The sequence below is a fragment of the Gymnoscopelus braueri genome (assembly GCF_963280865.1).
Source record: "Gymnoscopelus braueri genome assembly, chromosome: 6".
NCBI classification, from domain to species: Eukaryota; Metazoa; Chordata; class Actinopteri; order Myctophiformes; family Myctophidae; genus Gymnoscopelus; species Gymnoscopelus braueri.
This window is the reverse complement of record NC_137607.1, coordinates 33,127,830-33,146,108: the sequence shown is the minus strand read 5'-3', so window position 1 is coordinate 33,146,108 and position 18,279 is coordinate 33,127,830. Positions and strand designations below refer to the sequence as shown.

The window sequence follows — 18,279 nt, the reverse complement described above, 5'->3', positions numbered from 1 at the left end:
AAACGCAATGCATTTGTCATAAATGTATGTATGCCTGAAGAACATTACAAGAGATGTACAAAATGCATATGTCAAGAATGTTCACCTGGTCTGAAGAAAATTGCTAAATATGTACACCATGTATATGTCAGGAATGTGTGTATGCTTGATTTGAAGAATGCCTGTTCTGAAGAAAATTGCAACATACAAGACGACACAAGGTGGGAATGCATGCCATATCTGGTTATGTAATGCCTGTGTTGTCAGAGAAGCCGTTGTACGCGGTGTCCGAGAAACCAGTGCGGTGCCATTATCATAGTACTCAGAGGCTAGTTTATGATGCCAGCACAGGCATCATAATTGGGTCATAGAACCGCAATCCGTACAGTGGCACAAATGTGATGCAAAGCTTGGCTGATCCGTGAAGCCATTGGGTTGTGTTTGCCATCAGGGAAGCTGATGCCTATGGACAAAGACAGACTGACGCGCACGCAGACGGACAAATACATAAATTTTTGATATTCGATTCTGGACAATAATAATTAGACCCACGGGGGAAAGGAAATTCTCACCCAGCTTACTCAGGGACACTTGGCCCTGAATCGTACCTGGGAGAACAAGGGTCTCTGGCTCCCCAGGCGGGCTCACTAGCCATTCAGACTGAATTCCCACTCAGCACAACACATCTTCGGGTCATTGGCAACACACACACACACCAAGTATGAAGTCAATCGGTCAGATGGTGCCCAAGTTACGTATGCCCGGGGCAGATACGCATAGACAGACAGAGGTTCCGTGAATATATGTAGATGTACCCGTGTAGCTGAAGACAACCACAGAGTGGCTAGGGGAATACAACCACAGAGTGGCTAGGGGAATACAACCACAGAGTGGCTAGGGGAATACAACCACAGAGTGGCTAGAGGAATTCCCTATTGGATGCCTTGACGTGTGTGCGCGTGCACGTGTCTGTGTGTACTTATATCACTATACTTGTGAGGACCAAACTTGTGTCCTCACAAGTATAGTATGAAAAATGGACATTGTGATGAGGGCAATTCCAAGTTCCTTGTCACCTCAAGAGAAATGGTTGCTTTTATAGTTTTAAAAAATAGGTTTGAGTTTTTAGGGTTACAACACAACTAGGAAAAGATTCAGGTTGGGGTTAGTGTTAGGCATTTAGAGTTTTGGTTTAGGGGTTAGGGTTATGCCTGATGTTTACTTAGTTGCACACCGGAGCGGCACAAAACCAAGTATAAATCAGGTTACAAATGCAAGGGAAAAAAAATGGCATACATCTATCTACTGTATAAATTCACAAAATCTCTGTCCGTCCCGGGTGTAACTCGTGAACCGCCCGACTGATTGAACTCAAACTTGGCATATGTACCCGATGACCCGGGCAGTGCCGAGTGAGTGGGAATAACGGTCGGATCAAGGGTTGTCGAGAACCGAAAAAACATGAATATATGTCTGTCTGTCTGTGTGTTTGTAGGGTGTAGGCACATGGTTCCCTGATTGGCTAATTTGACCCATTGGCTTCATGGATTGGCCATGGTTTGCTGTGTACACAATAAAACTCCATTCGCGTATGCCCGTATGTCATCAACACAACATCATCAGTTTCTGACAACATCAGGGATCCCCATATCTCCATATGTACCACAACGGTACAACAAGTACAATGGGTGGAGCATGCATACCCAACAAGCATCGTTCCCGACTTGCATCATTCCCGAGTAGGCGGGTGCCTGTTTATAACTGGTGACGGGTACCGCACTGGGTACTTTGACAACAGGTACAACGGGTATTGCATAACCGGGTGGGGCATGCATTCCCAACTTCCGTTGTTCCCCGTTTTAAAATCGTTCACAACCTGTGTGGTCCTCGAATAGATCATAAAATTGCTGTCCTATAATGTTTATGTCCTCACAAGTATAGTGAAACAAACATGCATGAGTTTGTCTGTCAGTGAGATACTTTTAGAGTTAGCGATAGAGAGAGAGTTCTACCTTCATGTAAGACGTCCCGTAGTGTGACTCTCTCCCTGGAGATGGCGATGTCCTTCACCTTGGCTTTGGCTTCCATGAGGGTCACACTTCGCAGGTCGTTCTTCTCTATGCGTAAGGATGGATAGCCTGGGAGGGAACATGCATACAATGATTAACTCTGACATCATCTGTATGGAAGGTTGAGGTTGAGAAGGATTGGCCAACTCTGAATCTGAAACCGCTTATTGAATCTTTTGGGTAATTTGTTGGTGGACAAAGTGAGAAAAACTATTGTCTGTGCAGCTTTGTGCCCTTTGTGACAATACCCTTTCAGCCCTCTAAAACAACAGAAATTAATTCCACTCAAAGACTGCAAACATGTGTTAGACTTCAGATTTGGGGTGAAAAGATACAATAAGAGAATGTTTGACTTGGAGCTTATCAAATCTGAATAATTTGCCCACACGGCACCAGTTGCGAAACGGAACTGGTCTTCAAACTCCAATACAATACGTATATGAACTCCTCAAAAAAAGTTTGGAAGTTTGGTCGTTTATTTCTCCCCTTCAATAATACCAATTGGTATTGCATTTTATATCGTTGTTATCCTTAATTAGTCACCTTTACAACGAGGTATAACTTGTAAGGATTGTGCAATCGTGGAATGAGCAACACAGCTGAACGTGTGAGTAGCTCCCCCAAACATTAGCCAAAATCCCCCAATATGCTACTGTTGGTATTCGCTCTCGTTTTGAGCTAACTGCCAGCACACACCTGCTGGCAGGTGTTTTTGGCACCTGAGCATGGGTCCTGCAACTTTGACAGAGATCTGTCTGTGCTATCGCTGTGTAAATCTTGCCTGTAAATCTCTGGAAGAAAGCCCATGGTTCCTCAGTGAAGCAAGGGTGAGGAACCGTTCTTTTTAGGGTTTTGTCTTCCTGGGACGGCCACTTCGCAGTCTGTCTTTGACTTCACCAGTCTCACGGAACTCCTAACTCCGGAAATGGTACCAGGGCTCCAAATAATGCTGCCACTCTGTGTAATGGAACACCAGCTTCCACTTGTCCTATTGCACAGGCCTTATCCTGAAGGGACAAACATCTTTCCATGGGGCCAGTGTTGCTGCTTGGAGCATACACAAACTCAACAAAGTTGCAGGATCCATGTTCAGGCTGCCAGTCACACGACTGCGACTGGCACACACCTGCTGCAGGTCGCTCAAAACTTGAGCGAATACCAACATAAAATCCCCCAGCATATTGGGGGATTTCTAGATTTCGTGGGGTTTCTTGAAAACACAGAGGGTCATATTTTCAATTCAGAGAATTCTAAAATTACAAGGAAAGCAGTGGGCCAGACTTGGTGCACCGCAGGCATTGCATCAAAGCAGCGGTATTCCAGGGTTACAGCAATGCATTTCATAAGCTCTCTGCGTACTGACAGACGCTAGCTGTCATCTTTCTACAGTACAGTGTGGGTAGTTCTTCAAGGTCAAGATCAGTTGAAGCGTATTCAAGATGCGTAGTCAGCGGTTTTCAAGCACCTCAGCTACAGAAAATGACCATCAATCAGAAGCCGCAACTTCCTTAGTTTGTTTCAATTACCAATTGTTACAATTAGTTGCCATAAGCAATAATTGCACAACGCAAACAATGCAATGAAATGCCTGGTAAAATATATGGTACAGTGCATGTTGATGCAGTAAAATTCAAGGCACATATACAATGAAATAAAATGCATTACATGTTAATGACATGGTAGATATTACTGTACTATGCAATATAAAGCATTGCAGATTGTAATGTACTATGCAAATAAATGCATGGTAATACTGTACTATGCAATAGCAGGGTATGTTATTACTATACTATACAATGAAATATTACGTTACTATACAGTGAAATACAAGGTACATAATACTGTACTATGTACTAGAAAGAATGCATAGTACATATTACTGCACTATGCAATAAAATGCATGGTACACATTCAAAATCTAAGCTCATTCCTGAACCACCCAAAAACAATGCTCTAATTATAGCATATACAAGGATTCAAACACCTGTACTAACCCTGTTCTTAACCCATTGATACCTGGAACGCATCTGTGTCACTTTAGATTTCTTTGGCTATTCAAAAATAGCAGATCTACAAGCTCGTAGCGCGGCGAGTGCCGCGCTACGAGCTTGTAGATCTGCTATTTTTGAAAAATCGTGAAATATTTTTTTAAATATTTTTTTTAAAAATCTGTTAGGATTTAGAAAACATTTTAAGAATCGGACTCAGGCCTTAAAGTGCACATCGAATAAACGTAAGCTTGCTCCATACAGTGTCTTTCCACAGATAAGCGTACAACCTAAACATGACCGTCTTGTATATAAACACATCTTGTTGTGTACACAACATTTTAACGATGAGCGATAACACTTTCGAACATCATGCGTCTCCAAGGCTCATGGCTAATAAGGAGCACTGTGACAGCACTAAGTTATGTGCAGCTGCTCACACATGGATAAGTGAGGTTAACCGCCGCTAGAGGGGTATAGCGTCACCCAAGCAAACTCAAAACAAAGCTGTGAGAGACACTCGGTATCATGACTGATTGTAAAGCACTGGCTGACACCTTGGCCCAGTTTGAGTCAGGCGCCAAGGCAGACAATGTGCCCCTGGGACATCCAGGAAAACTCTGACTTGTCTGGTACATTCGTGCCACATTCTTTGTCTCAACTCCACATGGGTTTGAAGAAGTAGGGGTCAAAGTGAGGGCATAACATTTTCAACCTCATCTCAAAGAAAAGTATTTTTGTGTCTCTCTGAAACTCCAACGTCAACGTTTTTGCTGAAACGTTTACTCCAGTGATGTCACTGGGTTAAAATCTGTGATGTGAAAACTACAACCCTTTTTTTAAAGCCGCTACCCTTGGTGGCCGTGACATTGTAGCTGTTTGCAGTGTTTATGGCAAAACAGTGATCTTGACTTCAGAAAATATGGATCAGGTTGATGCAACGGTGCATGGGCGTACCAGGCCCGGTGCTTGCACAAAATGCATCATCGAACACTGAAAATTGACTAAACTGGGAGAAACTTAAATAATGTAAATAATGCTGTTGTTTTTTTGTAGACTATGACAATCATCAACAGTGAACTGAAATGAACATCAGCATATATGTGTTTACATTTCATATTACGATAATGGTTTAGGAAAAGACAGAGGATAGGGTTATGTTGGTTGAATAGATGGTGAGTGAGTGTGCACTGTGTCTGACAGCTTACTGCTGCCACCTAGCGGTCAAACTAAGCACATTATTCATAGGCAACACAATCAACAAGAGCACGTAAAAAAAAGGTAGAGGATCAAACACAATATAAAAACATACATGAATTCTACAACATTTAAAAAAATCTTAGTGACAACACAATATAAGTTTTTCTTTTTGGCTCATCTGTACCAACACTGTCAAACTGTTTGATGGGCATAACAAATAAATGAGTTGGCTATGAATACACAAGACAATACACACAATGAAGACACAAATTATGTAATGGTTAGTAACACTTCCATAACAGATGAAGTGGATGGGCTCGACTTTAGACCATCTGTACTGGGCGGGGGAGCTCCTATTAAAAAGGCCCAATCTGGGATAGTTTAATATAAATTAGGATAACATTCACATATATTTGTAGGTGAAAAGAAATGCCATGCTTCCCTACCGCAGCATGATTCAAAATATAGGTTTTTTATTCCCTGGTTTACAGTCATTACCAATGTAATCAAACACGCTGAAGACCCCAAATTTTGGCAAATACAGTTAAAAAAATGATTTATCTGAGTCAATCACCGAGAGAATAAATACATGTTTCAACTATTGGTTTGTTACTTTTTGGTGGAGAGGGTATGCACATTTGTTTAAATTTGTATCACTGATTGTGATTGGGCCATTAATTGAGGTTTTTACATTATGTACTGTACAGAGCAAATAATTTAAGATACTGGAACACCCTGCTCTCTGCAGATGTAAAGAGAAGGAAAAGCAACATACCATTAGGGGCTGAAATACTGTCCGTGTGGGACAGTATTCCAAGTTGTTTTTCCAACAAGATGCAAATGGCTTCAGAAGAGTATTTCCGTGTGGGTTCTATACTCCTGGGATTCATGTAAATTTTAATGATCAATTGATTGTGTACCGGCTTGGATCCATGGAACTAACATGGTATATATTTAAATTTCCAATTTATCGGTATCACAATGAAAACTAATTTTTCAAGGTTTTAATGAAAGAATACCGTCACATTTTGTTGTCCTAAATGTATTTTATATTAATGTTATATTATCATTTAACTCTATGAGTGTTCTGCCAGTTATTTGAGGGCCCACTTGCAATAACCACCTCATGGCCCACAGGTCGGGAATGGCTGCTGTACTCTATATAAATGGAACTTACTTTTGGTTTCGTGTGAGGGGGCACCGGGGTTTGGGAAGGAGGCGGCAGCGAGCTGGAGTATGGGTGCGGTACCAGGGTGATTGTCTGATGACAAGAAGAGGTAGAAGAAGGGGAGGGAATGGAGAGGATGGGGGAGAGAGAGACAGACAGACACACACACAGACAGACAGCAAGAGATGTGGTTTTAATGGAGAGCTCACTCAAATTGCTGACCTTATGTGATGGACGTGAGGTACACAGCAAATTTCTCAGTGCAAATTTTAGGCTCCAATTTGACATTCTCAGAGTTAAATTAGCACTGAGGATTTTGCTGTGTAGGACTAATATATTTTTTCTTTCCCAGTAGGGCTGGGCGATATGACATCAGATCAACGTCACGATTATTTCAAACTTTCGCCTCGATTACGATAAATGGACGATTATATATATTTTGTGAGCTTGCAGATCAGCTATTTTCACTATTTTTGTATGCCATCGTTGTACAACAAAGTTTAGGAGGTTAAAGGAGTAGTTCACCCCCCAAAAAATCGTATTTTCTATCAATTACATGAAGCCTTGAATTCATGGAGATTATTTTGTTTTTGTAGCATTCCTGAGCCAATAATTTGACCGTCATCGGTCAGAAGGACTCAGTAGAGTCTCCTACGGTAGGAGACTCAGACATCAAATTATTGGCCTAATTAGACAATTGATTTAGTTGATTATTTAAAAAAAAATCTATATTCTATAATATACATTTCTTTCATGTAGATTTGTTCAAGAAATTAAAAAATATACACATAAAAAAAACCTGCTTCTCGATTAATCAACTATCCTACATGAGCAAGATTAAGCCGGTTATTGGTTCTAAATATTGGTTTGGATATATTTTCTATTAATTGCCTAGCCCTATTTCCCTGTCAGTAAAAGACGCATCCATCATATAAGGCATTCATGCAAGTTGGGTAAACTTACCCATTGTGGGTTGGGTTGAAAAACAAAACAAGGTGAGGTAGGTGGATGGTTGTGCCAATCAAGACATTCAGCAAAGCAAATGAGACAAAGAGGGATGTGTGGGTGGAACAATATGCATGGAGTCTGTCTGAGGTGGAATGTAGCCACTAGGTGGCAGTGATGTCAAACACACAGAGAAGGGAGACATACAACTCTGTGATAAGAGCTCGGTGTGCTATTCAATGTAAAGACAACAGCTAGGCCTCTACGGAATGTAATGAGAAAACACTGAAAGAATGAAGGTAAGAAGTGCTTAACGTGTACGAGGCTGCTAGCCCGTGCCTACCAGCCTATGAGCCAAACTGCTGTCGATGACGCACTTTCCCCACAATGAGAAACAGGCAAGTTGAGTGTCATGTTCTCTTTACATTGCACTCTGCAGAATGTTTCGGTCACATACCATGCGGTGCAACATCGCCCATAATTAATGGTTGGCTGTGCCAGCAGCGGGACGGGCTGGCAGGATGGGCTGGTACCCTCTATGGTTGTGCCACCTCCCAACAATAACAGTAAAGGACCTCTGCTGGAGGATATGTGCTATAGGCCAACTACTATTTACAGTTGGTGGATGAAGCTCTGGCACTGAAGTCCTGGGGTAGCAGAGAGAGTCTTTGATTTCTGACATAACAAAAGGTGCAGTTAAGTGGCAGGAAAAACGCTCAGTATAGGAAGGTGGTCTCTTTGACCAGAAAACATTTGTTGCACTATACTTTCCATTTGTGCGTTGGAACTTTATACATACTGTATATGTATATCATATTTAGAAGTAGGACCCATGCACACAGCTCCTTCAAAAGCACATCAAAGTGTGCCATGATCATTGTATAATCATTGATAGTTAGCCATTTCTTCCTCACTAGCACTACTATATGTTATTCTTAATTCCTTTCCTTCTTTTGCTATTGTTGCTAGAGACTTACCATTACTTAATATTCTCATATTAACTGGGACATATTGTACTGAGACTATCCAGCCTTCACTGAACTTACAAACACACTACCTTGCTGACAGTTCTACACATAAACGGACAGTCATACCGTCCTCAGTGGAAGCCAAGACAGTGATCGAGTACAGCGATTTAAGTGACAAGGGGGAAAAAACGCAAGTGCAAGAGGAACTGTCTTGTTTATTACAACCTTATGATTCCAGTTAAACTAAGTGGATCATTCGCAGCCCATTATCTAATTTGAAAAAGAATGCACATTTGGAGATGAGAGAGTGGGGAGGGGCTCAACATGACTCAAGACTTCTGAAGCACTTGTCCAAGTCAATTCAAATGAATTCTCACTCGCCGTCAACAGTTTAGCCTGATTTATACTTTGTTGCATGCTGTATGCTGGGAGTATAAATTAAGTATTTACCTGTTAGAGTTTAAAGTAAACTGATATTAAAGTATATCTTGCATTTAACACATTAGGGCTATAAATATTTATCCTGCAATTTGGGCCAGAGAGAGTATTACAAATGCACACCAACACCGTTAAGTCTGGAGCCAAATTCAGTTTGTCACATTTAGTATGCAGCCGTTTCCTCAGGTGTTATAGGGACTGATATATCTCGTCTTCAATGCAGTATTTTTTAATTACTTGAAAAGATCCCTGTTTTCTAATGTCAGTAAAATCATCCAATATCTGAGAACAGAACAGGACAGGGACAATAATATGAATTTAGGCTTGCAGTGACAACCCGTTTAGAACAGCATAATGTCCAGTTTAAAATAAACGTATTATGGACATAATAATTCTTTCCCTACCTGTATGCAAATGATTAATGATGCCACTTAATCATTGTCTGGCAGGTTTCTGTCATCTGAAAGTGAGACGTCTAAGCAGGTATTTAGACTGGTCCAGCACGTAATGTATGACTGGTGTTAATTAGCTGTAGTGCTGTAAGTCAACTGCTGGTGTTGTGTGAGTTGCTGTGAATGCTTCCCAGCACATTGCCAAGTCTGGACCAAAATAAATGCTTCACCTACTTTATCTGACCAGCGTATATTTAGAATTTGAAGCAGCAGACTGCACAAATGCACTGAATGGGGCAGTTGATTCCATGCCTGTTTTTCTTTAGTCCTGTTTTATACTTCGTCGTACAGCGTAAGCAGATCTACAAGCAACAGGTTGTGAGCTTGTAGATCTGTTATTTTTGGAAATTGTTGAAGGACATGCCAAAAACAGGGACACTGGGTTTTAATGTACTAACCTCAGAATTTGGGCATGTCATTATAAGGGAAAATCCTCAAGAATTGCCTGGGCCTATATGTTTCATTTATACACATCGTAAGCTGGTTTTGCACAGCCAAAAAAATAGCAGATGCACAAGCTCACAACGTGTCAATGCGATGCGTTGTAGGCTTATAGATCGGCTATTCTCGTCATGTGACGGTGTCCGGCTTATGTGGTTAAAAACCACAGGACAGACTGCATACATGTTATGTTAGCTTTGTCCAAAAAAAGAAAAGATGGAGGAGGAAGGGAAAAAAAGGTCTATAAAGAATGGATATGTGACCCTGTTACATTATCATTGAGGTGCCTGGGGGGCTTGGGGAACCAAGCCAGCATTGAACTGGAGGCACTACTGACAGATATGCACATGAAAAGCTAGGCCTGATCTGACTACAGCTAAATCTCACTGTGAACTGATCTGACACCGTCACACAAAGCAGAGACACGTCGACAAAGAACTTCCCACCGGGGGAAGCCAATGACATGTCATAAATGTAAACCTAACCACCACACGACAGGGACAAGAAGACTAATCTCTACTTTAACAAAAAAATACCCACAGTGCATAAAAAAAGCTTTTGGTAATGTAGGACACTACTGGCACAGCTCCTTAGGGATTTATAGTTTTGAGGGAGGGGACTGGAAGCTCTTACTGGTGACAGGGGCAGCGTTGTTGGGGGTGTCGGCCCTCAGGTACTGCGTGGTCTGGGTGGACGGCTGGGACAGTCCCTGGGAGCTTCCACTTTCACTCACGCTGCAAGACAGGAAGTGTGCAACACAGTTTATTAACATGGTTAGTCTACTGAGCCACCTGTCCTCCTAGTTAACTAATTTGTCTTTAAAACCAGTCCTGACTCTCATTATTTCTGCTTTATTTAACAGGGTGAGTCCCATTGAGATGGTTAACTCTTTTACAAGGGAGCCCAGGCCAAGAAAGCAAACAAGCAGGGATTAGAACATAAAATACAATAATACGCAAAGCAAAAAGTAAAAACACAAATGACACAATGATGCAAACTCAGTAAAACAGTTTTAAATAGTAAACTTTTAAAATCACCCAAAAGGAGTAAATGTTCCAGTTTAAAGTCTTTGGAGCCGATTCCAGGACAATGGAGCATTAAAAAATCAAATTCTGGGGACGGATGAAGGACAGTAAAAAGTGTCCGATTTATGCAATAAAATTAATTAGATTTCAAATTAAAAAGACATTTAAATAACCATTGAGTAATCCCACGATAGCTTTATGAATTAAAATGTGCCAATGAAGCCATCTACAGTGGGATAATGAAGTCAGACTGGCCCTGTGAAAGAGAAGACAGCAATATGTAAGGGAGTTGGGCATTTAAAATAAAACGTAAGGCTCCATGGTGGACAGTGTCGAGAGTGGACTTAGCACTTAGTCCCTTTCCAGTTCAGAGTTTCTGCAGGACTGGAGGAGAAAATCCTGTTACCAGTCCTTGTTTAGTGTAACATGATGTTCTTGCTGAACACGTAGATCGCCACGAAACTGCATCAGAGCTCACAGACAATGTGATCAAATCAAGCCAATTCCGTGAAATATCATTAAAGCAACTCAATTTACCTCAAATATTACATTAGTGGCAGGGAGAGCAACCTTTTCACGTAAGGAACACTGTTGTTGTCGTTACATGAGGATTGGCCCTGATAAGGGCCTGAATAGACAATGATGGATGACCTGAAATCACCGTGGCATAGTTAACTCCTTTCAACCTTGCGTCCCTATTTTGAGCATGTCATTTAAGGGGAAAGTTTTTCAAGAATTAAAAAAAAACATCCCCCAGGCCTAGGGTAACACCTTTCTATGGGTCACAGGTTTCAAATGGGCTCGACCGCGATTTGTTTTGTTTTACAACTTTGTTTCTATAGCTTTTTCTAAGAGCATTTCAACACTGATTTTGTTGTTCATTAATAGGATGCATGCCATGGACACATCGATCGTGATTTAAGTGTAAGCTTGTATTTGCAGAACGGCGTATAGCTTCCTATTCCTGTCGGTCAATAACTTTGCGCCTACCTGATCATCTCAGCATATTAAATCAAGTCACAACAATAGATGTACAACAATAACTGTTGTTACAACAATAACTTTGCACCTACCTGATCATCTCAGCATATTAAATCAAGTTACAACAATAGACGTATTCGTTTTGTTAAGAAAGCAACACCGTTGCACGATGGCATATTACCGGAAAGTGCAAGGAAACATCTGTGACACATTTGTATGATAAGTATAGTGTTTTGCCTGGAGGCGGTCAACGTGGCCATTGTGACTCCACGACACATGTCAATCTCAAAGACACCAGACTTAATATTTTGAGAGCAAAAATAAGAAAAAGCGCAAGATAAATACTCAGTACCGCTATTACAAGTTCATCCTAGGGGAAACACTGACACGCCATTTTCGTACTCGTAATACGACTGAGTATATAGGGCTAAGTGGTAAAGACGCAGATCAATCTGAAGATCTACCTCACACACCTGATGACCCTGCTAACACAGCTGTTCCACGCAGCCACCTGGAAGGAAGAACATTTACGGGTAATCTGAATTCACAGAACGCTACGGCACAGGTTTCAACTCGTAATGAACCCTGGGGGAGGCAAGAGGTGATTTTCTGATGTTCTTTGGACATCAATAAGATGGGCTTATTAACTGCATATATATTTATAAATAACTTTCACAGCTGACAGATCTGAGGTTCACTGGCTGACTGTGTGTGCTGCTGTTTTTTTTTGTTTTGTTTTGTTTTGTGCCCTTTCCACCAAAACAGTCGTCACTTGGCTTGCTTAAACATAATCACAACCCCAAAATAGCCAATACGACCGCATCCCCTGAGACCGATAAGATTTGACGGGTCTTATCTCAACTCATCTTAACCCCTATATACTTTGTTGACCGGGGTCTCCAGTGGTCTATCCTTGAACCAAATTTTTTTTCCTTCCTCTCTACACCATATCTCTTCACCTAAAACAGCCGATCTACAAGCTCACAACGCCTTGCAATGCATTGTAAGCTTGTAGATCGACAATATTTCGCCAAATGTTTGCCCCCAGAATAGGGACGCATGGGTTCGTTTGGTTTAACAGAATGACTGGGGTCTTTTTCCCTTGGCAGCCATAGCAGAGACAAACGGAGAGAGACAGACAGACAGACCGACCTGTCCTCCATCTCCACTCTCTTCATGCTGTGCAGGTGGAGAATGGCCAGGATGATGGCGACAACGAAGATGACGATGCAGCACACGCTCACGCTGATGTAGAAGACCCGGGTGGAGGTGGTGGGGGCAGCCACGCCGCCGTCAACTGGAGGCGTGGTGGGGTCAGGGGTTAAGAGGCGAGAAAAGAGACGTTAAAGAAGAGCATAGGAGACCGTCACTTCACACAGAATGCCATTTCAGAAAGGCCCATTCTAAAAAACGCCTTCTAAATCCTAACCTAATGATGTTCCTATATACAGTATACTGTATATATAGCAACACAGATGCCGTCACGGATTGAAAGGTATAAATACGTCCAGTATAGGTTACAACAGGTCTAAGTGGGCTAGACAAGACATGGGGTGCAACAAAAAATCTAACTCATCGGTTTAATCAATTGTAAACAAATAACCGATAATCATTTAATAAAATAATAGATTAATATTCAATCCCTATTATTTTGGGTATGTCACGTGATTTTTTTTAAAAAATGACACAAAAAAAAGAAGTGAAAATAGCCGATCTACAAGCTCACATCTCGACGCATCACGTCCCCTTGTTAGCCTGTAGGTCTGCCATTTTAACTTTTTTGCACAACACTGTTGTGTGACAAAGTATATAAAATAACACTTAAACACTAACACACTTAGATAAAAATAGCAGATCTAGAGATTTGGTGTAGACAAAAAAAAGCGGTCCAAGTACAACTTAAGTGGTTAAGTGCTTTATCAATTAGTTATAAAAAAATAAAAAAAATAAAAAACATGCTTCTCGGTTATTCGATCAATAGAATAATCGCTTAGAAAATCATGGATAGTTTTAGCCCTGGATAAGACTAGCAGCCGCTAGAGGCAACGCTGCTCCTTACACTCAACCAGAAATGCTGGAGCTAGAAGAAAGGCCAGAGTCACCATAAACAATAGGGTTCATCCACCAGGGAGCATGAAGGTGCACAGCTAATTCTGCGGGAATCCAGTCAGTAGCTTTCAAGACATCTTTTTTTGGGACCCAGATTTTCGATGGACCGAAGTTGCCATCCTAGGAGCCCCATCGCTAGTGGGCCAAACATTGTCCCATAAAGGTTTTAAAGAGTTACATTAATCCTGTAGTCTTGCCATTATGTCAGCGATGAGCTAGAATGCATGGTAAGGCAATGGCAGGGGGGGAGAGAGAGACTGAGAAAAGCGTGCAAAGGTGATATGGTGAGTCACTCTAAAGTGCCCTGCTATGGGGTTAATGGAGACCTAAAATACCAGAGACTCTGCCCGGGATCCAGTGTCTTGAGTGCTTTCCTCACCATGTCTCTAAAAGCCTGTGTGAGGGGGGCCTGGGTTCCTCGGGCCCACCCAAGCAGAAGGGAGGCAGGCCACTAATGGAGCTTTGTTGCTGAGGCAGTGGGGCTCACAATGGCTCCGAGCACAGAGCCCAGGCAGAGCCGCGGCGGAAGAGACCAGTCAGCTCTGGAGGGCGGGGGGGCGGGTTGACGAGAGCGTGTTTCAGCAGTGGGGAGGGGTCATCTCTACGCCATTCATCGTTTCTCTACCCCCCCTAATTATTTTCGTTTCTCCCTCTCTGGGCCCTGAATTGTACATATTTACTGCCTCTAAACAATGTGAGCTGCACTATGGTGAGGCTCTACTGGCTGATCCAGTCTCCATATCGTCAGTGGCTGAGGGCATCTTGAATGGTGGTAGAAGGGTAGAGGGGCTATGTGGGTGTAGTGAGAGAGACCGTCCTTTACCTGAAAAGGTCCCAGGTCCTTATTAAGCCTGATTTATATACAAGCTGACCTATACAATTACACAAGCTGACAACGTGTTGCATCGTGACACATTGTGAGCTTGTAGATTGGCTATTTTCAGTGCGCAGCACCCGCAACTAACTAAGTATAACTACATCTTTACAGTGCTGTGTCCTGTCAAAGTGTGACACTGAACTTCTCTCACTGTGCTCAGTCATTGCAAGTCACACTGGTTAATTATGTCACGTGAAGTCTCTGTGTGTGTGTGTGTGTGTGTGTGTTGGTGGGGGGGGGGGCGTATGCCATATGGATTGGTGAGGCATACTTACATTCAGGCCTCAGAACGGTGCCGTTGTTGGACGGCGAGGGGATCTTGGGGTCAGAATCTATTCCTGTCACGGGACGGGAGGGAGAAGAGGAGGGAATTAGATCAGCGGCTGTATCAACAGCAGGTTTCAGTCAAATAACAGGGACATCCACGTAACACTGAAAGGAGAAAAGACGGAGACGAGCAACGCCTTCCACTCCCGAGATGGAGGCAGAGATGGCGAGATGGCTTAACGTACGCCGTGTGACTTGCGTAGCTGTAAATCAGTATGCACAGAGGGTGGGAGTGGGGGGAAAAAACTATTACTATGCAGAATCCATTCGTCTTGGCCTGGGTCACCAGACTGTATGACTTGGGTGCGATCCAAGAACTAGGCTCGCTGTAGCGCTTCTCGACCGTATACACTTTAAGTTCCATCGTGGCAGACACAAACGCCATTCTTCCACGGCTGCTAATTTCACTCATGCGCTCAAAATAATGTGGGGTATAAATTTGTATCCTTGGCCCATATGACAAGGAGCCTCTAGGCACCGTGTAATTATCTAGTGGGTTTGAAAATAGTAACGGAGCTCAAGACAAATACTGGTACAATTCACACTGTGGGATCTTCCAACAGCGCCATGCTGCCTGAGGAGGATGGATCATGCCAAGGGGCTGATAAAAACCATACACATTCACAAATGACCTGGATAGACGGATGGATTTAAAAACACTGCAGCAGACAGTGCTGAAGAACGTCTAATGGCTCCTTTAGGCGCAGGAATGAAAAATATTGAAGCTAAATGTGAAACGTGGGGTATTCGCCAAAGGAAGAAGTGAATCATTTCTCGTTTTAAAGCCCCTGCCTCAAGCTGTAAGCTTACGTTTATAGCACATTTTCCTCCTCTTGAAGTTGAGCACTGTGAAGTTGTTGGCGTGGATCGTCAGATTGAGTTGCACCGTCACAACTGCCTCTCCGTCCACCTTACCCGAACAAAACAGGTCCACTCTGAAGACTGAACACAAACATACACATTCACCTTGATTAGAGAAAGCAATTCGCAGCACTTCATACAGGCTTCATACACAAATAATATAACCCAGAGGCAAATTCAACAGATTTGCGTCGATTACAGTTCTGTCCCAAGATATTGTTTTCTGAGAGGGGACATACTCCTGACAACATGATGCGGTAGACAGCCTTCCAACCGTTTCCTGATCGCAAACCGCAACAAAAAGCCTGCAGTGCTTCTCAAACCATTACTAAAACCTGATCCTAGGTGACTGAAACTGAAACACTCTCGTCATTCCTGAGGCATGAATCTGACGCATTTTCAGGAAAACATGACCTGCTTTTTTTTTCATGCTTAAAAAAATTAAATAAAACAGTACAGACTACAAGTTCAAACAAGCCCAGAGAGGATGTGATCCCCGTTTTTTTTAGATATTTGACGAACCGGAGACATCGTGGGGCACCTCCCCCTCGATGGAAATGTTGCTGGTAGGTGGGTTCATGGCAGGAGAGTTCTCCACATGGAAGCCGAGCCGATAGTCCACCTGACGGAGAGAGATTGGTGTCACAACTGAGATAGCGGTTGCCCCAACACCGAGATACGGGGTCCAATACAGTATCAGAATCCCTTTATTGTCATTGTATGCAAGCATTCAACAAAATGTATAGTGCCACTCTGTTGGTGTTATTTCAACACAATAAAAGCACAAGACACAGACACAAGACACAGTTAACACAATAATATAATATAAAAAACTTGCAGACAAAGTGATGATATGACATTAGCCGACATTGACTAAGTTTACGTATGCACAGTATTTGGAATACTGCCTCATATCCCAGCTAAATCAAATACCCCAGGCTTAAGTGGGATATGTTGTTTATCAGCACATTTAACCCACTTTATGTGCCACAGTCTGCAACCTATAAACATACTTTCTGCCTGTCTTTGCATCTGTCAGCTAGCAATGTAAGGTAGTTATGATAACTGAATTCAAGTGGCAACTTGGTGGATGCGTATACATTTCTTATTAAAATCTAATTTACGTACAATGTATGGATGACTGTCAGTTTCTATGCTAAGTATCCCGAGTAATATTGCAATATTCCAGAAACCTTATCCTGGGTTCTCGTCGTTGGCATGACAGCTTTTTGTGACATGGTGTTTACATGCACCAGCACATTAACTTATTACTTTGATTATCCTGAATATTAAGGGGATATTGGTGTGCATGTAAAAGCGGCAGCCATTGACTCATACCTTGTTTGTGGAATGCCATGTGAAGTGCAAGCTGTTGGTTTCACTGGGCACAGGCAGGGTGAAGGACAGGGCATAGGTATTCACCACGTCGTCACGCACGTAGTACAGCTCTGCATCTAGACCTGTGTGAGGAGAGAGGGCGGAGAGAAATGAATGATTGATTGATTGATTGATTGAGTGCATGCATACAGTACACACAATTAGACAATGCATTGCAGAGAAGGTTGTTCCTGCCTTTGAGTAAAGTCAAAGGTACAGTTCATGAACTTCTAGAATTGTCTTACCTGTAGAGGGAGAACTAAAAGAAACAGCCACAGAGAGCAAGAGAGAGAGGGGAAAATATTCACCAAAGTGCCAGCTTGGATTTGGGGGTTCCCCTGACAACCCCGGACATAGGCCCACTACATCTGTTAGCACTTGAGAGCTCTTAGTGCCCGACTGAAACACATCAAAACAATCATGCGAGACAACCCCTAAAATATGAGTACAATTTCCTATCTAGGGGAGAGAAAAAAAATGTGGACTTCGGATGATTTAGGAGGAAGGCAGCGGAATGCTTTCCATAAAAAAAACTAAATCAGATCCTTTTGGAATTAGCATGGCAACACCCAGCAGCGATCCAAGCCTTTGGTGCTGCTCAGTGAATTCATAGCATTTGAAATCATCAGCACACAAGGCTCGTCCTCAGCTAATTCATAGCATTGGAAAATCGCTCAGCACAATGAAGTCGGCAGGCTGGTCAGGTTGGCACGTAGTGTTGTTTTCATATCCTGTGCTACAGTATATATATAGTATTAAAACATAGTTACACCAAAGTCTGACTTCAAGAAGTCATACATGTCTAATGTGACTGTTAATGCGGGTTGTGTGAAAATCCCCGACCCTGGCCTGGGGGCAGCACCATCAGTCCTTGAAGCCCCCCCCCCTGCCCCCTGTCTGTCTGACTGGAGCCTGTCTATCAGTCTCGAAGGATCGAGTTAAAAGAGATGGGGGAAGAAGAATGTGCCCGGGCTCCCCCAGGTACCCCAGGGCACAGTCTCAGAACTCCACGCTCATGGACCCGTTTCTCACATTGACTCAATTAGAAACATTCACAGCCTTCTTGCCAACTTG

General features: G+C 42.6%; 1 protein-coding gene across 2 annotated transcripts in view; it reads right to left on the bottom strand.

Moving 5' to 3' along the window:
* The window catches only part of ryk (receptor like tyrosine kinase), a 55,765-nt gene that overhangs the window by 17,691 nt on the left and 19,795 nt on the right, over positions 1–18,279 (bottom strand). Inside the window, exons 2-9 of one of the 2 annotated variants that reach the window (XM_080430285.1) lie at positions 17,167–17,288; positions 16,351–16,450; positions 15,778–15,909; positions 14,916–14,978; positions 12,807–12,951; positions 10,282–10,382; positions 6,414–6,497; positions 1,992–2,117 (exon numbers count right to left, since the gene is read on the bottom strand). In XM_080430285.1, coding sequence (XP_080286411.1) covers positions 1,992–2,117; positions 6,414–6,497; positions 10,282–10,382; positions 12,807–12,951; positions 14,916–14,978; positions 15,778–15,909; positions 16,351–16,450; positions 17,167–17,288 — 873 coding nt within the window. The remainder of the gene's footprint in view (positions 1–1,991; positions 2,118–6,413; positions 6,498–10,281; positions 10,383–12,806; positions 12,952–14,915; positions 14,979–15,777; positions 15,910–16,350; positions 16,451–17,166; positions 17,289–18,279) is intronic. The other variant, XM_080430286.1, reaches the window with a different exon arrangement.